Raw genomic sequence first — 27,589 nt, forward strand, 5'->3', positions numbered from 1 at the left:
AGTTTCGACAGGAAATGATATACACAAGACAAAGCAAACAGAGAGCAAATTTTTTTCTGTACTCACGTTAAACTAGCACATTGACTATTACCCTGTTTGCTGACTTTACAAGTCAGAACTTTCTGTGGAGGTCAGAAAATTATGATAGATCATGATAGTCCAGGCTGAATTTTACATGCATTTTAAAATAAAGTTTCAGGAAGAACTCTAATACCAGACTCTTCTTGTTCAGAGTTAAATAACTGTCAAGCCTATGATTTCCAGAACTATGTTCCACTGGAAATCTGTTTGAGAATTAAGATCTCAACTTATCCAGGAAATAAGAAAGAAAAGACCACAGATAATATTGGTAAATATAATATATAAACCAAAGTGTACCTTCCAGAATTAGCTCTAATTCTTCTTTTCATAACCATCATTTGTCTAAATATAATTCTGTGCCAGTCAGCAAAGCTACTTACTATTTCAATTTTAATTGCATTAAATTAATTTAATTAAATTGCATCAAAATTAATTGCATTTCATTGCATCCAACACCCTGTAGATAATTTTGATATTTTAGAATGGAGGAACATAAGTAATATTGTGGGTCACCCCCTCCCACCTTGCTTTTAATTTTTGTGTTTTATTAAATGTTATAAACTCAGGCATGAAGTTACAACTGCCTTTCCCTTGTGTTTTTTTTAAAGCTTTGTCCAGCTAACCCACTGATGAGTTTATTTGTCTGACAAAAGACAACAGGCTTTGGTTTTACAGTAAAGGAATAAATGCCCCTCCTGCACAATCCACCTTTACATGTCTACAAAAGATGAAGAATCACTCAAGGTTAGAGAAGACAAAAGTAGTCACTAACTCATCATAATTTGAAGGACTGATTATTTAATACAGTTGGAACCACGATACACACTGGGGTTTGGTCACTTGACTGTTGTAAAGGTATTTTAAATGGGTGTTGGAAAAAAACTCTAACATGTAAAAGAATCTAAAATTTAGAAGACATAATAGAGATTATATAATCTTAAACCTCATGTAATAAAACCACAGGCATCTGTATATAAAATGCTGAAAAAGCTACTATTTGTTATTTTATTAGCACTACATTGGGTAATCTTTTTTTTACCTAATCAGGATCCCTAGCATTAGGCCAATCAAGTAAAAAAACACGACTACTTTGTGATCAGAATGATACTTCCAGTACTGTATAAGTGATAATTATACACACTAAATATCTCAAGCAATATAATTCAAATTTCACAATGAGGTGGATCCTGTTAGTTAGAAATGGAAATACACTTAAATGATTTACCTGGGAACAGCTTCAGAATTTCATACACTGTTGAAGTACCAGCAAAGAAGGAAGAAATACCTTCAGCTGAATTTCTATTAGCTGCAGTTTTCCTTCTGATGGAGACATGTTTGGAATTCTGGACAACATAAGTAAGTTTGACTGTTCAAAATCAATAAGTCAAGATGACACTATAGAACAAAAAAACCCTGCTACCTTAATGGACGAAAGAGAAGTTTAGGTAGCAGGAGAGAAAGCTAGCAGACATCTAGCAGATAAAGATCTAAATGCAGATTTTTGCAAAATCCTAAATTTAAAGCAAAGGAAAATCAAATATCTAGCAGCAAATGCACCTCATGTGATAATCAATTACCTAATGTAAAATGCTTGAAATAAATGCTCTTACTATGGATTAAGTCAGCTCTTCAATTAGGAGTAAATTCACGGCCACTCAGAAAGCTTCTTTTGTGTTCTTTGTGGCAACTCCTTCTCCCCTGACACTCATCATCAACCCACCTTATACAATCAGTCCCCCAACGGTGAACCTGAGAAATCAATCTGCTAATGTATAATTTGTAAAGCTCCCCCGACTAACAAATGGATAATTGATTCTTTCACAAATGCTGCATCCCAATGGATTTGAAGTGAATGAACATGAAACATAAGACTGGATTTCACTCCAATTCTGTGAGAAATGCAGTATTTACAAGCTAGAAATCTAAACATTTTAATAGCTGTCTGTGACTTCATGCCTTTTAGCCATGGTTTGCAGGCAAACCACATGCACTTTAGGAGTGTGAAAAGCAAAGCAGTGTTCAATCATACTTACAGCAAAGCTCATTTTACTTCAAGAGGTTCCCATCACTTCTACAACCCCCTTAATCAGTGCTTTCATCCACTCTTTTTTTTTCATAAACTTTTCCTAAATTAATTTAAACATAATTATTTATCTGTGAGGAACCAATTTAACTTTGATTTATCTCAATACTGATTGTCAGAGGCACATGGGGGAGGGGTTGCACATCTGACACATGCAGGAGGCAACTTGAAGAAGCCTTGTCTCTGGGAGGACTTCACCTGGCAACACAGGACTTCACCTCCTCCCATGGGACAGTCAGTAGAAGACACTGAACTCCCCAGAGAGGCTTCTCCAATCAGACGATGAAAGGTCTCCACCAAAGGACTGCCATGGAAGGTTGGACTGGCCAATGGTCTCCTGCCAGCAGGCAGATTTTGGGAAGAGCCAGAGAGCATAAAAAGTAACTGCACCACGAGCTGTGGGGGGCTTTGAAGACTATGCTTTTTTGCTTTTGGAGGCTTATAGGTTTTATGCTTTTTGTGAACTTGTCTTTTGGCCAGGGGCTTTTGAGACTTGCTTTTTACCTTCGGCTTCAGCCTGCTGAGGGGCCTGCTGCTGCTCGCTGCTGTGCCTTTGCTGGCTTGCTCGCTCACTCCTTTGCCCTGGCCCCAGCCTGCCTTTTGGCTCTCCTGCCCTCGCTGGCTCTTGGTCATCCTCGCGCCTGTCCTGCCTCCCTGTGTCCCTGACCATGGCCCTGCCGCTTCGCCCGCGCATCCTTGCCTGAGCTACTTGCGTTCAACCCGGCTGCTCCGATCCAGCCCCGCATTGCGATGCTCGCCCCGACCCTCTCCAGGGTCCTGAACCTCCGGTCGGAGCGCCTGCTCTGCGCGTCTGGTGCCGTCGTCGCGGGAGCCGCGCCTGTGAAGTGGCGCCTCCTCGAGAGTCGCGCAGGCGCGTTAAGAGCCAGCCCGTCCACGGGCAGGCAGCGTGCACACCGCCCGCCGCCTGGACACCGGCGGCACTTCCCCATGACTCGCAGGTGGCAACGCCCTCTTTTCCTCTCTGTCTCCTCTCCCTCTCTCCCCTCTTCCCCACTCCTTCACTCCTTTTCCATTTTCCTTACTTCTGTCTTTTCCAGCCCTCTTTCATTTGGGCAACTCCTTTTTTTTTTTTTTTTTTTTTTTTTTTTTCTTACCAATAAAAAGTTCTCAGATACAATGTTTGCCTTATTTGGCTTAATTTAGTTCCTGACCATCCATTTCTAAAAGAACTCCTTGCAGTTTCTCTCAGGGGGACACGACACTGTGCATACACATACACATATATACTGAAGGGAGAAAAACACCTAAGAGTCTTTTCTGCTACATAAGTATCGTCTGGATCTGCATAATGATTATGTAGCTCTTCTCCATACTATGGCAAATTGTATGTACACAGTTGCATTGTAATAAAAAACCTGCCTCCTAAATGTGTCTACTTTTCACTTATTCATGTTTCATCTGCATGCCATTCACATAAATAAGCATGTAAGGCTCCAATGTACAGCAATATTATTGATCAACCCATGGTTTTATAAGTTAGCCTACTGGAGGATGGACAACCATTATTATATTTGTATTATTTCTACCATGGTGGAGGTATTCAAGTGTAAAATACTGATTTGCAAACAGAAACCACCTCAGTTATTGCCATAACTAAGCTAAGATCCTCACAAAATACAAACCTTTCTCAATGTAGGATGACGAACTTGCTTTGAAAAGCATCCCAAATCCTCAGCAACAGCTATGCACAACTGTATTATATTTTGTGTGTCTCATCTCTTTTGACTTCAAAACACTCATACCCAGAGATCTCTTGTACTGAGGAACTGTCTTTAAAAAGAAACTGAACCCATGCACTTTTATTGCCCCAAATGCTGCAGTGTCGCACTGACTCACATGTATTTCACATATTTGTAGAATTTCATTCATGCAATACAGGCAAAAGCAACTCAAAACACAAATTTTGATGCTGTACCATGATTTACCCATAAAAAGACAGAAGTACACACATACCTGAGAAACAAATACATATGTGTATGTATTTACACATTGCTGAGAAACAAAGCACAGTAGCACAAAGGTCTAAATTGAAAATGCAGCTGTAGGAGTTAAAGATGTTCACCATTGCCTGCAACCAAGTAGCATACTCCATATTAACAATACCTGAAGTTTCATTTGCTGAAAATTTACTAATATCCACACCAAAGATGTTTAGTTCAACAATATTAGCAGCAAAATTCTGGTAAGTGAGAAGTCTTGCTCCATTGCATTTCTTGTAACACTCTTGAATCTGTCATTCTCCAAATGAAAAATGGGAGATTATGTTGGTTAGAAGAAAAGGAAAAGAGGGAAGGCTCGGGGGAGTGACAAGATCTGGGACACAGAACAGTAACAACATTAACTTTTATCTTGTCTGCAGGAAGGCAGACCTTAGCTACAAAAAAGAAAGATCTCAAAAGCTTGTCTAAAACTAAAGGAATATAAGGACAAGAAGTCTCTCATATATAGTCTAAGACAGTAAGAAAGAACAAAAAGTCTATAGTGATTTCAATATTTTCCACATCAGTGAATCCCTTAACCTTGTTTGTCAACTGCAGGGACTAAGAAGGAAGAAACCATCCAAGGGAAAAAAAAATATTAACAAGGGATCTCCCTAAATCTCTAGCAGTTACTAGATAATCAGAATACTTGTTTAGGATTGATGGAACTATTACCAAAACCAAATCTATACTGAAAGCCTAGACTACTTCCTAGCAGAATTGAATTGTTATCTAATTCCCGATGGATCCAAAGAAAAATCTCTATTAAAACACTGCTGTGTAAGGAGATATCCTCCTGGGAACTCTGTACAAAAGTACACAAACTCCCATTTCCTTCTCCCCCCAGGTCCCCTTTGCCATTCTCTGTATAACTGTAGGGCTCTTAACAATGTTACATCCTAAGCCTTCCCCTACTTCCTTGCTGCTATCTGTGTATTAAAGCCATATGAGAATATGAAGCAATATTCCCAATCACACAGACATGGAGAAGGCTGAAGTACAGGGGGAGGGCTGAGGAAAGTCTGCTGGTGATAGATATACCTTCCCTGGAAAACCCAACACGCCCTGGGGAGAAAGACTATTCCAGGCAATGTGGACATTCACCTCACCAATTTTTGTAACTGCTTTCTTTTCAGAATAGTTTGCCAAACACAATGAACTTGTGAGAATTCATCTTTAAAAATAAACTTTCAAGAGAGGCTACTGAATTATTAAAATGGGCTTTGAAGAACAGTCCCCAAAACACATCTAAAACTCTGAGGATGTAACTTAAGGGACACTTTCACTGCTTGTTTCTAACAGAATACCACCACCACTGTCATTAATATATTCAACAGAATTTTTGTAGAATTCCATCCTTGAAGTGGAAAGTATGAGATTTGACTCCATTTCTTGATAAACCACATTTCAGAATCGTGACTAATGAAAAAGACCAAGCAGGTAATACAGTGAAAGCTCTTGTCAGGAGAGGTTCTCTTTTTAGAGATTATTTTATTGGTGCTTCCACCAAACAACTTTTGAAGAAGCAAAGGGGCTGTTGACAATTCTGCTCAGGGCTCATGCACTGTTGTGCCAACATAATTTCCAGGAAGGTTTCCTGAAAAGCCATGATGCTCATCCCACCCTCTGACCTAACACAAGATAGAGGACATCACCCAATGCAGCCTGGAAACCCTGTTTCTCCACACATTCCAAACAAGGCCATTATTTCCTTCACAGTTCTCTTTTTTTTCTGTAAGCTCCTACAATGGAAAACTTCAGTAAGTACTTTTTCCAACTATTTTAGCTTGTCAACCACTCTGCTACAAACAATGATCCAAACCCAGTGGCTACTGAAAACAGTGAAAAGATCTCCACTGATGGAATCAGAGAGATGTAGAAATATTATAAGGAAATGAATTCCCTTTCCAGGCTGAAAACAACATAAGTAGTCATATTCCTGGCATAGTTAAATTTTACACTGGGTTATCAATGCTCAAACTCAGCCAGCACCTACACCTGCAGTATCATTTTCCATGTAAACTTTCAGTTATCAACACTGATGCAAATTGGCCTAAGTCAGAGCTACATGCAATAATAAACACATTTTCTGATTACTGAAAGCATTGTATTCTCTTTGGACACCAACTCTGGAACTTTCTTTATTTGCAATTATAAACATCTGGCAAAGTCTCATAAGTCCACCAGAGATACTCAGTTAATGTTGGGTGTCTGATTCTTGTCAGGATCCTAAAAACATATGCAAACCATAAAGACAGAGGGAGATAGAGAGTACTCACACAAGTATAAACTGTGTATTATGAACTGCACTGTAATTTACTGTAAGCAATATATTGTATGCCATATCCTCATTGTGACAGTACAATAGGGAAGGCTAAATATGAAGATTAATTGATCCTGTGCAAGTTGCTCAATGCATTTACATACAAAGAGGCTCTATTTCAATACCAGTGAAGTGTACATTTGATTGCATATCATAAACTTTATTTAAAGTAGATCAAAAAAGCAAACAGATTCATTCACTCCATCTTTACACTGCTCACATTTCAAAGCTCCTATCCATAAAACTGCCAAGACCTTCAACAACTAGACTTCAATTAGCAGCCAGTTTAGGATTACAGTGGTGAACCTTCCAACACCAAAATACCAATTTCTGACATTTTTTTATACCTTTCTTTCTCTGTGTGACACTGAGTGAAACTAACTTTTTCAACAGCATCACAGTGGAGATGGCCACTTGACAGTAGATACTTTTATCAGCAGCCATTCTGAGGGTATCAACACCAGACACTGGTCAAATCTGGACTGCACATGTTTAATATTCCATCACAAGTGCAATAAAGTACTATACACACTGGCACGTCTTTTAAAACAAGTAAGTCTCATCCTTCAGAAAGGAATCTTGATTAGAATTTTAAATTCATTATCAATAATATCTTCCCCATAGAAAAAACGACTTGGCTTTCCCTTCATGTTTTGCTCATCATATTATGCCCCTGTTATGTCATTATCTATTTTTAACAGTGCTGTATTTTTATTGTTAATGGAAACAAAGGGCTGTAGCTCTATCATTAATGTCAACTTGTATAAAAAACATTGTCCTCCAGAATTCAGTCTTTCTAACCAGGAAAACATTTTCTAATGTAAATAATATTTTATTAATGCCTGAAGTCTTAATAATTCTGACAGGCAAACTACTATTATTCTATATATGCACATAAGTGCCTGCATTCCCTATGGACAAAAATGCCATCCAGGTATAATACCCCATTTGAAAGGAAAACAGCCCTAGGAATCAGCAATACACTAGCTCACAATCAAACCTCTCCAAATCTCCCTATACTTTTAAGTGTTATTAGGTTTTAGAAAATGCATATCTCAGTTATCAGTCTTCCATGAAAACACTTAATTAGTGCTACCTGAAACTAGCTGTTTCATTGGTGCCAATAAAACTCTAGAGCTATTTGGCACAGTGGTCCACTTTCTAAATAGTCCTGAGATGTTATACACATTCAAACAGAAAATATTACTACACTTGGATGGTGAAAGAGTTAAAAGGGAAAAAACCCAAACTGTTTTGATGATTTTGATGTATCTCAATAATATCACAAATAATTTTGTTCAAAACTGTTTGAAAGTGACACATGTAAATTCACTTGGCAGAATTACAGTAAGGTCCTCTGTTTGATCCTCCATAGAAATAAGAGGCAACAAGGTCTGGTGAAAAAAATAAAACAGATCAGAAACTTTGCCCTTTCAAATGCTGTAAGGAATACTACAGTAGTAATGTCCTTAATGTCCTTCATGTTTAGCATTCTCCCCTTTTAAAATATCTTCACCCTAGATTATTCAATGCTTCAGGTTTTTTTTTTGAAAAAAACATGCAGAATATGACAGCACCCTACCAAGTCAAGAGAAAGTGAACTATTCTCTATGTCTAGATGCTTCTGACAGAACAGTATGCAATCACAGTCCTTTACCTCATTAAAAGGTGACATAAGAGATTTCTACTGAAATCAGTGACACTAAAGAGGGTTGCTAAGGTACCTTAAATGTAATACATTTAGAGCTGGTCATGAAATGCAACTGACAAACAGGGGATACCCAGACTGAGGTAAAGTGATTGATACCGGAGAACAAAAAAAGAGACTTCTTCCAATGCTTCTATGTTAAAACAAAAGAGGAAAACAATACGCATTTGAAGGGTAATGAAGTTCTAGAAGAAACATTTCTTCTAAAGATGGGGCTGTAATCCTTCTTAAAAAAGGTACATGGGCAACAAAGTTGCTAGTCAAGAGGTCAAAAGAGAAGGCAGAAACAATTGCTATTCCAGAATCAGCTGATAAAGTACATGGGCTTTATACTTCAACAGAAATTAATTATATTGACAGAATACATGTTACTGTCTGCTGCAGTACAAGCACATATCTGACTTGTATGAGCTAGCAACATTCAAGAAATAAATGACTGCACCATACAAGACTTTCTGTAACTGAACTCATACCTCCAGCTAATCTTTTTACATTATTCTGCACTAAGCTACAGTTATTGAAACTACAAGCTTGAAAGAATAATTGAATGAAACGGTGACACTTGCCTCAGTTTTGAGCTGTAAAAATTAATCATAAGTGATTCTAAAATTGTTTAGAACTCCCACATTTTATCCATATTCCATGCAACATTTCTATTAATAACAAATACCTTCCATATCCCTTTGATCTTTTTGGTTAACTAAAAATTTAAGCAGTACTCCTTTCAAAGGAAAGTCAGATACAATGGTACAAAGATGATGTGTATAACATGTACAAGAAGTTTTTTTTCTTATTTCAGTTTTGTCAGACAAGAAGATTTTCTAGATCTATAGAATAATGGTCATGACACCCCAATTTCTGCCAGTCTAGGCAAGATACCACAGGTACAACACAACTCCTGCCAAAGATAGTTCCTAATCTTCAATAGCTCCACAGTTCCCATTGGAAACAGTTCATGTCACAAGCAACCTAAGCACAGCAGCAGAATAAACATATAAAACATACTTTCCAAGCCTTTATACCACAAAGCCAGACTCAAAACCCATCTGAATTATTCCCACAACTACTGTAAAAACCTTTGGATTTCCAAATCCTTTGCAGTTAAAATGAAAAGACAAATAGACAGAAGCAGAAGTGATATTAAATTGGGTGTAGACACTCAAGACTTAAGACAAAAATCCCAAAAGATGACATTTGTATCATTTTTTTCCATTTGAAAGAGTTAGCAGTTGGCATAAAGCATTTAAGACATAAAAATATAACACCTATTTGGGTGGGATGTCCCAGGGTTGAGAAGTAAACCTGTCCCTTGCATAGACACTTGCTTCTCTCAAAACCATAATTTTTATTTTGGTTTCTGGAACTATCACTTAAATTAGCCCACTTGGTTTTGTAAACAAAACAGGATTTCAGCTTCAAATTTAACAGGCACAGTAACACCATGCAAATCCTAACACAGAGCTACCCAGATCTTTAAAGTCTGTTGCCTCACTTCCTAAGTTTTCCTACATAGTCTGACACTAACAACTAAAATGATGTAGTTAAAGGTAGTAAACAGGGATTTTTAAGCAGCTTGTCAAAGTAAGTGACATTTATATCATCTTAGTCTCAAACTCTCATGCAAAGTTCCATCCAAAGCAACTTCATTATACAATGAAAAGCTAAGTTACCTTCCCCATTGAAAGATGTTGCTGATGATCTCCTGCAGCAGTTAGTCGGTTTTGTATCGTTACTAGCAGCATCACTTGCTGCTTAAGAACAGCTGTTTCTTTGTTAGAAATATTTTTTCTTGTTAACAATTGAACTCTTGCCAGGAGGCAACAAGTCAACTGAAACTTCTGGTGTTTTCTTTGCAACCTGCTGAGTTATCAGCAAAACCAACAGGCCACAGACTGACCTTCAAGCAAGGTCTTGGTCCAGAGATTGGTGAGTGCTGTAAGTTCAATACACCCAAGGGCAATAATACCACCACAGTAGGAACTCCCTTTCAAGCCTTCAAGGTAGCAGAGATGACATAGTGGTTTTGGAGTACTATCACTCCAATAAAAAACCAGTCATTAAATAGCTAGTGCTACGCAATGTGAGACAATCACAAAAAAAAAAAAACCAAACCACAAGGCAAGGAAAGAAATACATTGTAAAAAGATATGCTGTGAGGAGGTTTCTTTCTGAAACTAGCAGTCTTCAATAGCTCATAAAAGCTGTTGCATGCTAAAAGGACTTCAATTTCTTTGTATTAAGAAAAGCTTTAAAACACTATTTACATCATTTTCTAGACTCATGCATCACTACTGAAACACCATCAATGCATTAAACATTTAAATCCTTGTTACTTATAAAATAGGTAATCTTTTCCCTTCTAACAGACTATCACTGGCACCATCCAAGACTTCTTACCACTTTTGCTTTAAGGTTGATGTTTATGAGAAGACCAGAATGGGGACAGGTTTTCTTGCCCTTTGAAAGCTTTTTGATTTGTTATGTAACTAAACATGTTTGTACAGCTTTCTTCATATCTACAAATCCTTAATCCACAGGATGTCAGTTCAGGCAATAATTATATGAATAAATTGTAGACAGTCTAAGAAGGAAAGAAAGATGGAGAGACATTTGGAATTAACATGCTGTGAATCAGTCCTGCATCATCCTTTGTCAGAGGAATTAGCAGGCTTTTCTTCCCTCTTCTTGTTGCCTTTTAGTAATAATTTTCAGTGTATTTGACACATTTCATCTCACTCAATGCACTGAACCCTAATACAAGAGAACAGCAGTTTGTCAAACATACATTACTGAGGATGTATACCAGTTAATCTTAGGCAGATGACATTGTCAAAGACAAGCCACCCTGGCAAGAACTACAGAAATGCTAGGCAGAGAAGAGAGGGACAACAAGTGCACAAACACAACTGCTGAGATACCAAGCAACACAGAAGGCCAAAGCCTCCCAATTCCTGTCTCAATTCCCCCCAAACCACAATTACCTTACAACAGTTTCAAAGCACACGTTTCCACTGCTGTTGACAAGAGGAGTTGGAAGCCTGAAAAGACTAGTCGTCCACTTGGCACAGGATTCAGCATTAGATACTTGAAGAGCTGGATGAGAGTAAGACTTCCTTCTGAAAATAATTTTTAGTTTTTTACATGAATTTCACTGAAGCCTCTCTGAATATTTATGGGTCAAAATGGAGTAGACACTACAGTATTTGTGATTCAGGATAACCACATTGATTTGCTGCTATGGATATCAAGAAGTGCAGTCCTAAAAGGTTTTTTAAACAATAAACAAAGAAGTGTGTTACAATAGCAGAACTTCTAGGAATGCCAAGCTTTATATTTTCGTGTTTCTTACAGCTGTTTTTAGCTCAAATTAAAATGACAAATGCATTCGCTCTTCAAAAGGAGTGCTGCCATTCAAAACTTGGCCATTTTGGAAATAATGCAACACACTGGTGAATTTTCTCCCTCATTTTGCTGCAAATCCTCTGATATCAGTACCTTTTCAATTTTTTACAATTTGGCTCAAATGCAGATGCAAGTCATTATGGAAAATAAAGGATTAATTATAAAAGCAAAATTCTTATTTCTTCAATTTCCAAGCCCATTTATATTTCTTTAACATGGCTTCCTGAAATTAGGAAAGAAAAACAGGAATCAAGAGGACTATGAGAGCAGTAATGGTATTTTCTAAGTATATTTAATATGAACCTGCCATTATAATGATTTTTTTTAATGGTTAAAAAAAAACCCTCTTGCATAATTCTGGTTTATTTTACACACTAACAGTATTTGGATCTAGTAGCTTTTAAAGTTTCCCATGTATGGTTTGTTTTTGCTAATTACACATCTAACAGATGTATAGAAAAATAATTATTTTTTTCATGTCCCAGCTTTTTTTTTCAAAAAAACCAAAAACCAAAACAACCCCCTGAAAAATAAAGACTCCAGTGAAGTACAGTTCCTTGAATTATGTCACACAAAGGGCATCACATTGCTATCCTTACTATCAATTTCTGCAATGCCACAAGACAGAAAACATCTGCTGAAAAGGTCCTTTCAAAAGGAAAAATACATAAAAGACTCTCCCCAGGTACACTGTTTACTGCAAACAATTAAAATATTTCAGTGGTAATACTGCTATTTTACTCAGAAAAAATTCTGTATTTATTTCCAATAATCAGTAACAACAGGTACTTCCTCTATTAACAACTTCAAGATAGAGCTGTATAAGCCATTTCACCAATGAAAAAGGTTCTGAGACAGAATTTGCTCTTTTTGGATCAGAGAAAAAGAACAAGAAAAAACACCACTAGTGATAACAGTCTTTGCCAGCACATTTACAAGAAATGCTATGTCCCTGTGTGACTTCAGGAAGTAATTCCCTTTCTTTTCAAGAAAGGGTTAGGTTTTATTTGGGATTTTAAACATGACAATAATTTAATGCAAATTCCCAGGAGAGACAATAAAGAGGCATTAGTAGGAGAGAACTGAAGGAACACCGCCACTGAATGTTTTGATAGTGATGCCTCTAGTCTGAAATCCAGCATCTTGAGAAGTTCGGGTTTGAAGGAAAATATTTTGGCATAACAATAATTAACAGAATAAACTGTCTAAGGGTTCAGCAGCTGACATTATTAATTCAGAAAACTTCTCAGCTTAAGCACCCATGTACATCATACAGCTGCTTTCTTCTCACATAAGCAAAGCCTGTTCTGTTCTGCAACAGTTAGTAGTTCCTTGAAAAAGATTTCCTTTTAAGACAAGTGGTGCTAGAGAAAAATCGTTCTTCTTCAAACTAGAAAAAAGAGGGAAAAAAAGAAAAAAGAAGCACCATTGCCACCTAATCCATGATATAATCTATTGCACTGGAGACATGTACATTACAAATTACAAAAAGAGATATAGACATTAGGAATAGAATCCAAGACACATTTATTTTTCCTATTCTCCAGCTCAAAAAGCAGCTTGTACTCTAACAATAGTTTCAAAAGAAATCACTGCCATCTTTACAAGAGACACAAAATCATCCTGAAGCAGGCTAAGTTTGGAAAAGTAACATCTTTGAGCAGAAAATAACTTTATGGTCCAACACTAACTTCATAAGAAACCACCCTCCCAGCAGGCACTGGTAGGATTTCTTAGCAAAGAAAAACAAAGAAAATAACAGCAAATTTGGGAGGGTGGGTATAAAGAGAATGCAGGGATTTTGTTTTATAGACTTTGGAAGGTAACAGGTCCCCTTGTTCCTTTCTCTACACCTAGGCAGTTCCCTAAGTCTTTACAGAAGGAAGATTTAATCTCTTGGAACCAGTGTGGGGGAACAAGGCATTGGTGGTGGACAGAAGAAGATTGTTCTACAACTACAATTTTCCAAGCACCTTACACTGAATGAAACAAATACAAGTTTAGGACAGTTAATGCCAGACTCAATACAAAATCTCCACTTCATCTGAGTCAATCTCTGACTCTGTCTTCTAATGCAGCGATGAAGAGAATAATTCAGGTACATTTAATCTGACCTGCCTCAAATAGAGAATTTCTCCTACTTCCCAGAGAAACTCTATCAAGAAGTATGCATGCAAAGTAATCAGAACTGCAAGGGAGACACCAAAAGCTTTTCCTCTTCTGAAATGCAGTCAGCATTCCCAGATGCAGGGCTGATGATCATACAAAATTAAAAGAAATAGAAGCACATAATTAGTTTGACTTTAATAAATTCCCAGTAAGGTCATTGTCAATCTGACCAAAATTAAATCTACAAATTCCTTCAAGAGCTGTGCCTTAAGTTTGTACTTAAGTTTATGCCCTAGTCCCTTGCAAAATTCATAATTAGATTTTTCAAAAATATAAACAAATGCTTGACCCCTTCCATGCAGCTGTGTCAGCTTTAGAACATATATTCTCTTTGCAAACATGTCCACATCTTGTGATGGTTTCTATGGCTAATGCTCACACTGCTGTGAAAAACCAGTGTTTGGCTACTAGAATTTTTGATGACCTGAGGAGAAAATTATTTCTAGTTCTTTTCTTTCCACTCCCCAAGAAAGTCAGGGAATTTGAAACTAATGAACTAATATCCACAATAAAAAGGAACATTTAATACTCCAGAACACAGCTTTAAATTTAGCATTTTATTCCTCTGATACCACGAACCACAATAAGGAAAAAGGCTTCTTCTTTTCCTTCAATCAATACAATCCCTTAATAATTCAAATTTCAAAACATTTACATAAAATATTAGCATTATTTATTTGTAATTGATAAACTGAGCCAGAAAGGCAATCAGTTTTCAATTACTTGTGGCAAGCAGACAGGGTGATAGTGCACAAACTAATAACTGACAGTAGTCACCTAATGAACAGGTTCATGCCTTATTGAAGTAATGAGCTTCCGGGTTCCATTTTTAATAGCCACTTGCAATCATAAATATTTATTTCCTCTTCTGCTTCATGAAGAAGTTTACTATATATAACCTGAGATGTGCTCACCACAAAGCCATCCAGCATAACTTCTTTTTGCAAGACCATACACTGTTTTTTATGTTATGGAATGCATTAGTGTAGTTGCAGGTGTAACAAGAGTGTTAACTAACTTATCGCAACAGGAGTGTTAACTGGTACATTGCAGCAGTTTTACATCCCGGTAAATGGGTTTTGAATAATATCATACTTACAACATCAAACTTCTGTGTGATGTTCCCCTGGACATCAAGTAAATAAACTTTGCCATAATGTGTTCCCAGTGCCAAAAACTGTGAAAGAAAGAGATTGATTACATAAACACAAACACACCACAAGAAATACTACAATGCTAAATGAACTCCAGGATTAGCAACACTGGGGAAAAGAAAAAAGCCCACCACTTTCTATATAGAAAGGTTATTTTAACTGCACCCAAATAATAAAACAGGGCTTCAAATCCATATAACTGTGATAGTGCAAGTTAGCTGTCAGAATGAGTCATGAGGACCCTCATCCACTGACAACTAATGGTGTGTCTGCAGTCTGTATACACCAGCTGATGGACTGTGGCAGCAAATTAAAAATGCAGCATGGGAGCAAGAACGAACAGAGATCTGAAATAGTTCCTAGATCCTTTTTGCAGCTTTGTTTCAATCCTAATGTTTCCTTTGAGCTTTATTTTTAATTCTCCTTCATTATTAAAATAAATACAAAGTGTTCAAACACAGCAAAAGGCCAACTGTAAGCCACTGGTAAAATACAGTTGAATTATGGAAGGTCTATGATAGTGCACTTAACCACACAGATTAACTCCTGGGTTTGCTTTCCTTCACATAATAACATTCCTAAATAGAATACTCCCAAGACAAATCATTTCCTTGGAAATCTCAGGAGTTTAATTCTAAAAAATAGTAGCAAGATAAAGAAATCTCAACATAAATCCATACTATCACAAACTTATTTTGATACAAACAAGAAGGAAACTGATTCAGAGAGATCTGCTGTTAATTGAACCCTGTGAACTACACCTAAACAGAAGAGATAGAATTTCAGTACTACTTTATTTATGACAGAGGTTTCTTTTATTTTCCCCTTCCCCCACCCTCCCACTTTCAGCATTACTGAAATAGTCTAGGCTACTCAATTCCCTGTATTTCACTGCATGTGAGCATGCTTCATTGCAACCTATAATGAAATGCTCAAATTTACAGGCACTGCTAAGCGTGTCAGTCAGGCAGCACAATCTTTAAAAAATAACCTTACAGAAAGTCAAGGTTTAAAAGGATTTATCAAAATGGAATTGCTTAAAATGAAATTTCTGTTCAGGCACTTAAAATATGAAGCTACATTAAAAGGAGGCAAGAAAGGGAAAGAAGGGGTTCATTAGAAATTCATTCCCTGCAATGTCTTTCACTCCTGCAAGGTTGCCTTTTTTCAGGAAGAAAAAAGTCCCCCGGGTAAAAAAATCAATACTGGTTAATAAAACATCAGGTGTGCAGACATAACTAGGTATGACTATTCCACTGCACAGGCCTGCTTGAATGCACCAGGTGCCATGACGATTAGTCATCCGGTGCAGACAGCAAGCCTGGTGAAAATATGATGCTTTAGCAGCAAAAATGAAAAAAAAAATTCTGGGGGGAAATTAGTCTGAATGCAGAAGCCGGATCTCAGGATTCCCAGCAAAGTTAAACTGCTTTAGTCAGAATCATATTTTACATATTACTGTATAATTTTTGTAATGATAGCATTTAGCAGGGCTTTTTCTATTCATTCAGGGAAAAAAATCCCGAAAAAAACAACCAGAATGAAACAGAAATACTGTTGCAAAACCTATAACCCAGCTCCTTTCTCTGTTGCAAGAGACCTATTCCTAAAAGACTGCAGTACCTGGCTTCTAACAATATTGATTCTTCTCATAAGTAGTGTATCTAGTTTGCTGGAAAACTGAAAGTGCTGAGATACTTCAGCAGTTTTCCTGTGTTGTCACGCTTTGTGACCCTGTAGCAAAAGCTGTATCTGTGCACATCCTTATAGAAAAATCCTGTTAAACTCTTGGCTTTCAAAATTTACCTGAGATGCAGGAATAAAAGGTAACAGAAACAGGCCACAGACAAAGAGGAAATGCTTGCCAATTTTCCAAATATCTGTGTAATTCTATGTTGTCAAAAACATTTTAAAAAGACTTATTGTTTTCATTCACACAGTTAAAATACAAGCTTCATCTTAAGAGCCTCTTGAGCCATAGCAACAGTCCTCAGAGGAAAAGAAACACAGCACAAGTCAATCTAAAAATATAGCCAAAAAATAAAGATAGATCCCTCAACAGTAACTGTTAAGGAGATACTACTGGCTATGAAAAATTATACATTCAGAAAATAGCTACTATGTTTTACATACTAATAGTTGACAAATCGTTAACTCACACTTTCAGATGCACTTCAGAATGCCTCAATATTCTAAAATGTTTTTCAGCATGTATAAAAGAGCAAAAAACTTATAAAACACAAAACCAATTGTTTAAGTCACTAAAGAAGCATATGAAGTTTATACCTTCTAAGAACAAAATATTAATGATTTTTAAAATTTGTTTGCTTTGCATCGTCTATTACATTATCCTTATCCTCCCTCTCATACATCAAAATCTCTAGCATGTGCAGTTCCTCTCTTTGTTTTTAACATACTGAATCAGGGAAGGGGGACAGGGAAGTGTTAGTACGACACCCCCCAAAAGTAAAGCCAAAGCAAACAAAAAATACATTAATTGCTTTCTTCTATACTGTACTAACATGTCTTCTACAGCCAAATATATGCTAAGCTCCTGGCATGATCAAGTTGGTCTTTACTGACACAGCTGTACAAATAAGCACAGAATATACCAACTTCCTTTCTGAATAAATAAAAGTTAGGACTGTATTCTGATTGCAGTTCTTAATACTGTTCATAATTAAATCCGAGTAAGCATTTTTCTATTAGCTTATGTAAACATCTAACAAATCACTGCATCTTGAATTCCCACCTCACTTCCTCATTGAGAAAATGTGTTCCCCACTGAAAAAATGCTTGATACAAACAAGAAGGGAGTTGATTCTGAGAGATCTGCTGTTAATTGAACCAAGTGAACTACTTGTTTTATCACTGAGAAAATGTGGATTTCTCAATCCAGGTTAATGATGAATTTTGTTTACATTGCTGCTACCTTGCAGTGCAACTCTAGATTTGGCATCACTTCTACACAGAAATATACTGATGTATTATAAGCACAGATAAATATATAAAACCGAGCAGAAGTGCTATCTCAGTGACAAAGCCACATAATACCTTTTCATGCACTGTCATGCAGCTGGCTGCATCCTTCTGGAGAATTTCAGTCACTCCATTAGAAAGCCGTTCATACTTGAGCTTAGGTTCTTCTTCACTCTCATCTTCCTAAATTTTCAGGAGTGTAAGGAAAAGGGAGCAAGAGAGAAAAAACAACAAAAATACTTAAAAGTTTATTTTAGATAAAAACAAATTAAAAGATATCCCAAAACGATCACACAGCAACAGGCGAAGATGGATCACTGCGATCTCCTCACAGCAGCCATTACAATCAAAAGCCAAACTTTCACAGTTTAATCATCTGAAGGGGTTTGGGCTGTGCTTTTTTGTTACTGGTTTTTCTTTTTACTCCAAAGTTCTGAGTGCAAAGTCTGTATAGCAGCATGTCAATTTAGCTGTAGGAGGCACTTACTTGATATCTAAAAAGCAGGAAAAATTGTGCACATGTACTTTGTTACCTAAAGTTAGTCAATTTAACAGTAAAATACAAAAAGGATGGATATGATAATGATTCATATATATAATATATATGAATCATATATAATGAATGATAAAATAAAGTGTGCCACTGTAGCCACAATGAACTGAAAGCTGAAGCTTGCACATTACAAGAAACTTCACGACCTTTACAAGATGCTGCACCTCTGCAGGAAGCATAGAGGCAAAATGCTGTGAACAAAAATAAGAAGAATCCAGTAGGAATAAGTTAATTGTATAAAATCCACCAATGGGATTATGGTAAAAAAATACTATAAATATATTTTCTGGGAAGAGGATCTGGACTTATTATATTCCTATGAATTACCTTATCTTCTGCATGTTAGGATCTTTTTCTGGTAAATACTGAAGCATTTCTCTCTTTTCAAGCATGTTAGGTATAATCACCCAAACACTACTTAAATGCAAGGAAAGATCATGGGACAAAGAGTGAAGAGAAAGGAAACCAAGCTAAAAAAAAAAAAAAGCAAAAAAAAAAAAACCAAACAAAAAAAAACAAAAAAAACAAAACAAAAAAAAAAAAACCAAACCAAAAAAACCCCAAAAAAACCAAGCAGCAAATGTATTGCTCAAAGAAGACCCAACATGCTTATCTCTTAGGAAAAGAAAATCCTAGTTGCAAAATAGCTCTCTGGTCATAAGCATCTATCTACAACAGACAGTTTACAGAATTACAATGCCAGAGAGATTCCACAGGCTTCGATAAGTCTCAGTTAATCTTACACATACATGCACAGACATACACAAACCCTTATATAGCTCTTGGTCCTCACTGGGAAACAGTATACCTGCAATAATATTCTCCTACACTTGCTATTGACTGTAATGAATATATCAACACTGAGTAGGTTTCCCACATAAAACATATGTTTCATTCTTAAGCAACCAGAATGTTGCTTAATGTGCAGTGCCCTAGTTAAAGAAGTGCCTTGACTTCCCACCAACCACTGCCTTCCAATTCCTAAAAATGCAGTGTCAGCCTACAGCAGAACTGTATTTGCGCAACACTTTCTTGTAGACATGATACAAAAACTAAATTTGAAAGAGAGACATGTTAACAGGTTAATAAAATGCATTTTGTTTAAATTGTTTTTGGAGTACTAACGCCCGTCTTTCCCAAGTTAAGTAGTACGGCCATTTACTATGTGTGCTACCATCATATACGGTAACATGTACATAACCTCATACAAAACACAAAAAAGCCATATAAACATATGGAAACACACAGTATTTAGTCCCATGCTTACAGAAATATGCTGCAAAGAGAGTCTGTTTTAAAATGTTACATGAGAGCTTTATGACAGAATACAAATGAGATTAATACAGGGGTGTCAGCAGTGCATGACGTAGGAGTATGAAGTGGGATGTCAAAATGTCCACTAAGAAACAATTTTATTCAGTAAATCTACCACTGAACAAAGTTGTTACCAGACAGAATGACAATGTCAAATTACAGGTCTGTATATAAATCAGTCAAATTCCTCATGCCTACAGATCGTTAATAAATGGCTACAAGGTAGAGGGAGGAGGTAAAGTCAATGTAAAAAGCATACATTTGATGGAAGGAGACTGTAAGGAAGTATGTATCCATTTAAAAACAATTAATACATTACTGCATTTTATACATTGCTTACAAAGATTACACTTGAAATGCATGGGCAATCATTGAATAAATTCATAAAAGTAAAAACTGAACTCCAGCCATCTAGTTTTTATAAGATCCCACATGTTGCTGGGGCCAGGACATCCAATGTGCAACCAACATGAAGTTAATTCTAGTCTCTGGAGTAGTTTGCATAAAATCATTCATCCATGGACCATTAGATAAAGTTACTGTAAATAAGTTTTGCCTGTCTTATTTATGAGTGAAAACTAAGTAATTTTTTCTGCACATGCATAAACAAAAAATATATACTTTCAAAGGGTTCTGCCAGGCTTCAAAGTAAGTAAATCAAATGAAAACTCCCAAATATTAGGCATGATGATGTACCTATTTCACACTTTCTTGACAGGTATCTTCTTTATTAAATAAAAGTCAAACTAAAAGGTGAATTGAAATGAGGTTGGGGCACTTTACTGTAACCAAAATGAAATAAAAAGGTGATTTTCAAAATTCAAGACTACTGCTTCAGACTCTGATATATTAAATGCATTTGATGATCTCTTATTTAGAGTATCAGGGTTTAATAATTTTAAAGGCATTTTTCTACCAGGAAAAGCTTTTATGCAGTTTGAACTACTAAAGTAAACACAAGCCAGTGTTAATAAAAGCAAATCAATAATTTTTGTTAAATTTTAATAATCTTGAAAACCCACAAATTAAACCATGCTTGAGTTGAGATGTCAGTTAGCTGTGTTTCTATGACAACCTAGAGGAATAGTACAAGTCCTGACTTGCAGCAAAGCTAAGATATAAACAAAGTGAAATTTACCCCATATAAGAGAACTCACAGCTTTCCTTTTTTAAGGAAAAGATAATAAAAAAATCAATTGCTGAACTTACATGTATTTTTAATAACTGTATGACACTTTTAAATAACCCTCCTAGAGGATTCTAAAAATTTGCAAATAAATTTTGTAACACCGCTTTTTGTACCACCACTTAATACTACTTCAATATTTAATGCCTAAAATTATCCGAAATAACCATACTAAATTTTAAGATTCTTGACAAATGTTTTAAGAGAAAAATAAATATTTACTGCACAAAATGTGTAAAGCACACTTTGTAAAGCACACATGGCAGCCTTAAATTCTGAAAAGCAAGGAGACCCACAGAGATGTCAGGAGGAAGGTACCTTTGTGATGTTGTAAAATAAATAATGACCATTTTTCAACAAGAGGAATACTAACCTGAAACTCATACTCCATTTGATTTTCCACTTGCCTTTTAAAGCTAAAGCTAGCAGTCATTTTGCTAAATTATGCTGTAAAGAACAGGCATCCATAAATATTTCCCATTGAAAGCACATTTCCAATTGAATGAAATACTCTCATTGGCCCCTAAGACTAATACAAACTCCTTCCTACTGAGCGCTCTTCCAGTTGTCATTGCTGAACACTCCTGAACTGAAAACAAATTCCTTCTCACTCACCCAGCACCTATGCAATACCAACTCTTCTTCTGGAACAGATTTACAAAACTAACAAGAGCTACCAATGTGCAACAAGCTCTCAACAGGCCAGTGCCACTGCACGGGATTCTCACCAGCCTTTCTGAACTCAGGTTCACAACCTTCTTCAGATATTCTGCCCCATCTTTCCTAGCTTTGCCTAAAGGAACTGCTGTGCTAGAACCATGAGTAGGAAAAACAAAAACAAAAACAAAAAACAAACAAACAAAAAAAAACAAAAACAAAAACAAAAAAAACCTGAAATCAGTCCTTGTGAAGAAAATTTCCAGAAGGAACCTGTGGACAGTTCCCAGAGTTATTCCATTAGCCCACATTTGCTCCTGCAGCAGAGGATCTGCCCACAGGACAGTCTATCACATGAACTACATGCTCTATTGATTAGAGATACTCTAATTATGTTACAGGTACTGACAGCAAAAGTGTCATCCTTCTCACCCAATTTGCCCTCAAAGTTTTTCAAAGCCTTAATGGAAATAAACATTGCATATGTTACAAGGCAAGTGTCCTTCCCCTTTGCTGTGCATCTTCTGTCTGGTCCCAGACAGAATTGCAATTACTCTAAATGTCCATTCCAGCCTTCTTTATGCCTGCAAGTTTTGATCCTGCAAAGCATTTAAACGCCAATACAAAGATAGCTGAAGTCCATCACTGAAGCAATTTCAAAAAGTACACAAACCCTACTCCAACAAGGCCCGAGTGTCATAGGCCTTCTTAAAAGGCGATGTCTGAAAAAAAAAATGAACAAAATAAACAAAAACCCTACAGTTAATTTTCTTTTTTTACATGCCTTCTTTCAAGCTTACATTGATTTCAGAGAGTCTAAGAAAAATGGTCAATTACTTAATTTCCTCCTGGCCAGGACAGGGTAAATTTTTACAGTAGTGAGGGGAGGCATAGCTAGGACACAGAGGCTATTCTACACCATCTCATGCTGTTGCCAGGTGTGGGGAGGGAAGGGGTTCCTTCTGGTCGATCAGAGGATGGGTTGAGTAATGCTGGTTCCAACCCAGAGTAGCCTGTGAGTATGGGTATTTTTGCATATGAATCACTATCTCTCTTTTGTACACTTTAGTTATTAGTACTGTCGCTGTTACTCGTTATTTTCTTATCTCATTGTTCTTTCCAGTAAATTGTTCTTAGGTCAACCCATCATCTTTCTCTTTTGTGCCTCCTACTCTCCTCTCCAGCCCACCACAGGGAAAGGGGAGGAGAGGAACAAGAAAGAAGCATGTGGTTGTAGAGTCTCAGCGGGAGCACTAAAGTGAGGAGTACCATTCCTAAATCGTAACACCCCCTAGCTTACTGGGTCATTCAAAGTGCTCTGCCTCTGTGTGTCTGAATATTTAATGTTTAGGACACATCATAAAATCTCATTAAAAAAACCAAAAACCAAAACCAAACCAAAAAACTTCATTCTGCTGTAGAAAGCGCAACCCCAATACTACAGCAAAAAGGTGAGAAGAGACTACTACTTAGCAATTTGTGAGAGTAACTTTGATATTTAATACAGGTCAGACCTTCAGAAACCATATCAGCACTTATATTTATTTAAATAGTCATCACTATCACACAGAAGAAAAAAATTAAACCAACTAGCTAGAGCTCCAGAATTACTAGTTTACACACTATGTGAAAATCTCAAGTAGAACCAAAGAAACCAACTCAAATCATTTTTTAATTAAAATAAAACTTCAAAGAACATTTTAAGTTATGCAAAAATGAATAAACACATCCTTATTGCTCCACTGGAGGCATCTTCACTTCTTATAGAAATTCAATGACAAATATAAAAAGAAAAAGAAACCAACATAAAAAGACCTCAAGCCCCAAAATGAAGTCTCCAGGGATAGTTACTTATTTCTCTTGTATATGTGCAGAAGCTCAAAGTGCAGCAAAATACCCAGCAGAACACAGTTGCTGACATAATTTATTACTTTTCTTGTTTTTGACATCTTGATTTGATCCAAGGAATAACCATCTCCAACTCCTAATTTTTTAAACAGAAATTATGTCTTAATCAGGGCATTGACTGATTGTCTCAACTTTAGTTTTGAGGGCCTGTGAGGCCTGCTGGAAATGAGCTTTCATTTATAAATCCCCTATTTGACATGGGAGCAAAGAGTACTTAGCCAAGTGCCTGGTGTGTGGCTGAGAAGCGGAATGGATGACTTCTAGCCAGATTGCTATGAAAGGCACATCATCAGTGGGGTTTTACACCACCATCTGACCCCCTGGCTGTCTGTAAACCCTCTTTTATCACCAGAATTGCTTGGAAGGGCAGGATTGCACCCAGGATGATTGTGCAAACCTTATTTTGAACGAGGAAGCCCAACGAGAATCTTACAAACTTAAGGTTAACCGCCACCAGATTTCCACAACAAGTACTACCCAAAAAAAGATACAGATAAAGCTTTCGATTTGAACCTTCACAGCATTTCTATATCTGGGAACTGCAGCAAATGTGTCATACTGCCTCCTTTGGCCCAATAAAGAAATTATTACTATTTTCAGCCTTTATCCTTTCCAGTTCAGCTCTCAGACCTTTGTTAGGACTCAACTAATCTCCATTCATTCAAGGTAAAGAGATAAAGCTTTACACATGAACCCGATTTTACACTTGCTGAACCCCATTCCCCAAAATCTATAGGGAAAATATCTAACACAAAGTCCCTCAGATAAGCAGGTTCACTTATCTGTCATCTCTAGTTTTCTCTAGAAAACACATTATATTTAGGCTAAATGTGGCTCAAACAAGCTGGTAATCCAGATAACCAGACAGAAGCCTCTATATTCTCAGTATCACCCTGCAAATATCCATTTACATAATTTCTCACTTCTTTCTTTACCATATTTCACACCAAAACATCTTCTAATAGCTGTATGCTAAAAAACTAAGACTTACCATACTTTTCTTGTATCTCGTGGCAGTAATTAAGCCTGACAAACCATACAGTTTCTTCACCCTGGAAATAATGCTTCAGTTTACACACCTTAGGTCAGCTAGGACAATGAGCAAATTCTTCAGCTTTGCTGATTTGGACAACAAGGCAAGATGTAGGCAGATCAACTCTCCACTACAGCTTTGTAGGACTTGGTCTGCTGACAGGGTTACTCTCAGATTTGGGACACAAATGGAAAAGGAAAACAGTGACTCTGCGCCACTACAATATTATGAAGGTTAAATTATTGAAGGACTGCCTTCACAGTACCAGTCAAACCCACCTATAATCCAACTATCCAAAACATATAAATGGCCTGGCTCCCAATCTAAATCTAACACTTAACCTCCACTTCTAAGACTGCAGAGTCTTGAAGGCTCACAAGTCTTCTCCAGGCCCCCCTCTTACAAATCTCTTCTGCTCCATCTCCTTGTAACCCTCAGATGGACCTTTGCTGATACTCTAACTTCCCTCAAACACTTTATCAAGCCCTCTCAGTCTAGACTACAAGTTCAGTTTCAACACTTTTCTGTGTGCCTGCCAGGAACCCCATCTTCTCCCTCTCCAAAACTACCATGTCCTCAGTTGGAAGTTCACTTCCAGCCAGGCAATCTCATGGCATAGGTTTCCTATACAGGGTTTTTAATAACTGCTTATAGCCTGACATGAAACAGCTGTTCACAGGACACCAGAATCCAGCATGAACAGCTCACCAAATATGCTACAGGTGGTTCTTGGAAAAGGCAGGCCACAGCTCCCATCCCAGCAGCACTCCCACACCAACTCAGAGGCATTCAGAGGACAGAGATCAAGACTGACCACTGAGTAAATGGATTTGGCAATGCAGACAATTACCATCCTGTATTTCCATGACCTCTTCCCATATCTTAAAAGCACAGATGTTCTTATAATACATGGAAGGAAAAGGAATGTTATTTACTAATTCAGGGTTGACATATGCAAATGCTCATTTGCAATACAAGGGAATACGGCAAATGAATAAAAATATCTAGCAAAAAAACCTACTGCAGGGAAAATATCACATGGTAGCAACACATGACTTAACCCATGCAGGAGGGTTAATAAATGTAGAAAATATTAAGCAGCAAGCTGTAACAAATTGCTAACATCTGTTGATAAATTTAAGGAAGTAACATCATCATGTCACAACACAGTTGGGAGATCCCTTTGACTTCCACCCCAGACCATGTCAAAGTCCCTTTACTATCTGGTAAAACCAATGAACAGGTAATTTTGTTTGTTTTTTGAGAATACAAAGATGAAGAAAAACTCCTAATCTTTGCTTAATAAATGCTTACCCTGCTCACAACTTTAAGTACAATAACAACTGGGTTATACCTGTGATGAGGTAAATTTGCCTTCTCCCCCTCTTCCTTGTTATATTCCTATTTCACAGTCACAAAACAGTTGGTCTTCATAAATCCTACTATTGCCTTATGACTGCAGGCATCAGAATATAACTTGTACTTTAGAGATGAGTGGTAGAAGTTTTGAACACTACACACTAAATTGGCATATTATCTATTTGATATCAGAAGGAACCCAGGAATATTTCTGGACATTTGTCCGCTTCCTTCTACTCTTAAAGCAAACATATTCAACTTCAAGTAATCTCACCAACTATTAACTGCAAAATGTGTGCATATCAGTAGAGTCTTATTTTTCCTTAGCATCACTTGAAGTCCATTGTAACATCAGGCTTCTTTGGTGTTTGCCTCTGATGCCGCCACTTTTGAAAGAAACTGCACACAAAACAACCTATTGTCTGCCATTCTGACATGGAAGTCAGGAAAAAACCCTAGCCCAAATCCTGTTTCTTCTCACACCAACTGGAATCCATGTTATAGTTAAGAAATAACTTAAATAATCATTATTTCTGAAAAAATAGCTGGAAATTCACAACAAAGATTTAAATTTATTTATTTTCATTGTTGCAAAACCTCTAGAAGATTGGTACTCTGTACAATCAAGAAACACATAAAGTATAATTTAGAATCTAATTTGGTCCTTAAAGAGATAGCACCTGGTGCTGGTTTTGCAATAATTGATTTTTGGCAAAGAGGGAGAAAATCAGCCGTGGAAGTGATTCTGTGCAAGGAACTGCCAGAGGCTTCCTCCGTGCCTGGCAAAACCAAACACTGGCTAGCTTGTAAAACTGGCACATTGCTAAGCCAATTAGAAAAGCTGGAAACGCCTCTATGGCAACACATTCAAGAATGAAAGAGAAAAAAAAAAAAAAAAAAAAAAAAAAAAAAAAGCAGGAAGCTCTCTTACTCACTGCTCTGTACAGAGGAGTAGGGGGCCAGGTGGGGCCCCTTTCCTGAGGGGGCTGCTGGATCCCGGGGTGGCTGCAGCTCTCTCGGCATGACTCGTAATAGACTTTATTTACTTGGACACTTTTAATCAGCCATGCTGCAGACAAGAAAGACAAAAGCAGCGGCAGCAGCATTTCTTTTTTTAGTGTCCTGAATGAAGAAAAGGCATGGAGTGGAGCCGCCAGTCGGCACAGCTTGCACAGTGCCGGCAGAGATCATTTGATATACAGTAAGGTGTTAATAACTGTTCCTAAGTTAAAGTGCCATAGTAAAGGTTTAAGTACTTTGTAATTGTTTAATAAGAATTAAGTGTCCTTTAGCCAAAGGTGTTAACTTAAGTATTTTTTTAATTAGAGTATTATTAAGTCTTTACCATCAGACATAAGTAAAAACATACAAATGCCAAAAGAAGTTAGCCCTCAAAAGCCAAAGACTGTAAGCTGATGAGGGCTTTAGCCCGATCAAAGAAATAGAGGAGGGATTTGTAATGAACAAAGTTTCCAGGTGTTCCCCAGAGAGGCGGGCAGGGCCTTCCTAGTTCCCATGGCAACACTGCTGGCTACCGATATTGATTTGTTAATTAGTTAATTGCTCTGTTTGTTTTCTCTAAACTACCCAAAGGTAACTTGCCCCCCCCCCCCCCCCCACTACACTGACATTCTGGGACTAAAATGCAAGTAAGAAAACCCCCTGGGATCACGGGAGTAA

At 37.1% G+C, this 27,589-nt stretch overlaps 1 protein-coding gene across 5 annotated transcripts in view; it reads right to left on the reverse strand.

The window, feature by feature from the left end:
- The window catches only part of VPS41 (VPS41 subunit of HOPS complex), a 120,461-nt gene that overhangs the window by 78,185 nt on the left and 14,687 nt on the right, over positions 1 to 27,589 (reverse strand). For 2 of the 5 annotated variants that reach the window (XM_068201591.1, XM_068201617.1), the window contains exons 3-4: positions 17,975 to 18,082; positions 14,866 to 14,943 (exon numbers count right to left, since the gene is read on the reverse strand). The exons of 1 other annotated variant lie outside the window; for it this stretch is intronic. In XM_068201591.1, coding sequence (XP_068057692.1) covers positions 14,866 to 14,943; positions 17,975 to 18,082 — 186 coding nt within the window. Of the gene's footprint in view, positions 1 to 1,306; positions 1,437 to 14,865; positions 14,944 to 17,974; positions 18,083 to 18,598; positions 18,647 to 27,589 lie in introns of those variants that run through there. 2 more of the 5 variants (XM_068201600.1, XM_068201626.1) reach the window with 2 other exon arrangements.

The sequence above is a fragment of the Anomalospiza imberbis genome, chromosome 1, assembly GCF_031753505.1.
Source record: "Anomalospiza imberbis isolate Cuckoo-Finch-1a 21T00152 chromosome 1, ASM3175350v1, whole genome shotgun sequence".
Lineage (NCBI taxonomy): Eukaryota > Metazoa > Chordata > Aves > Passeriformes > Viduidae > Anomalospiza > Anomalospiza imberbis.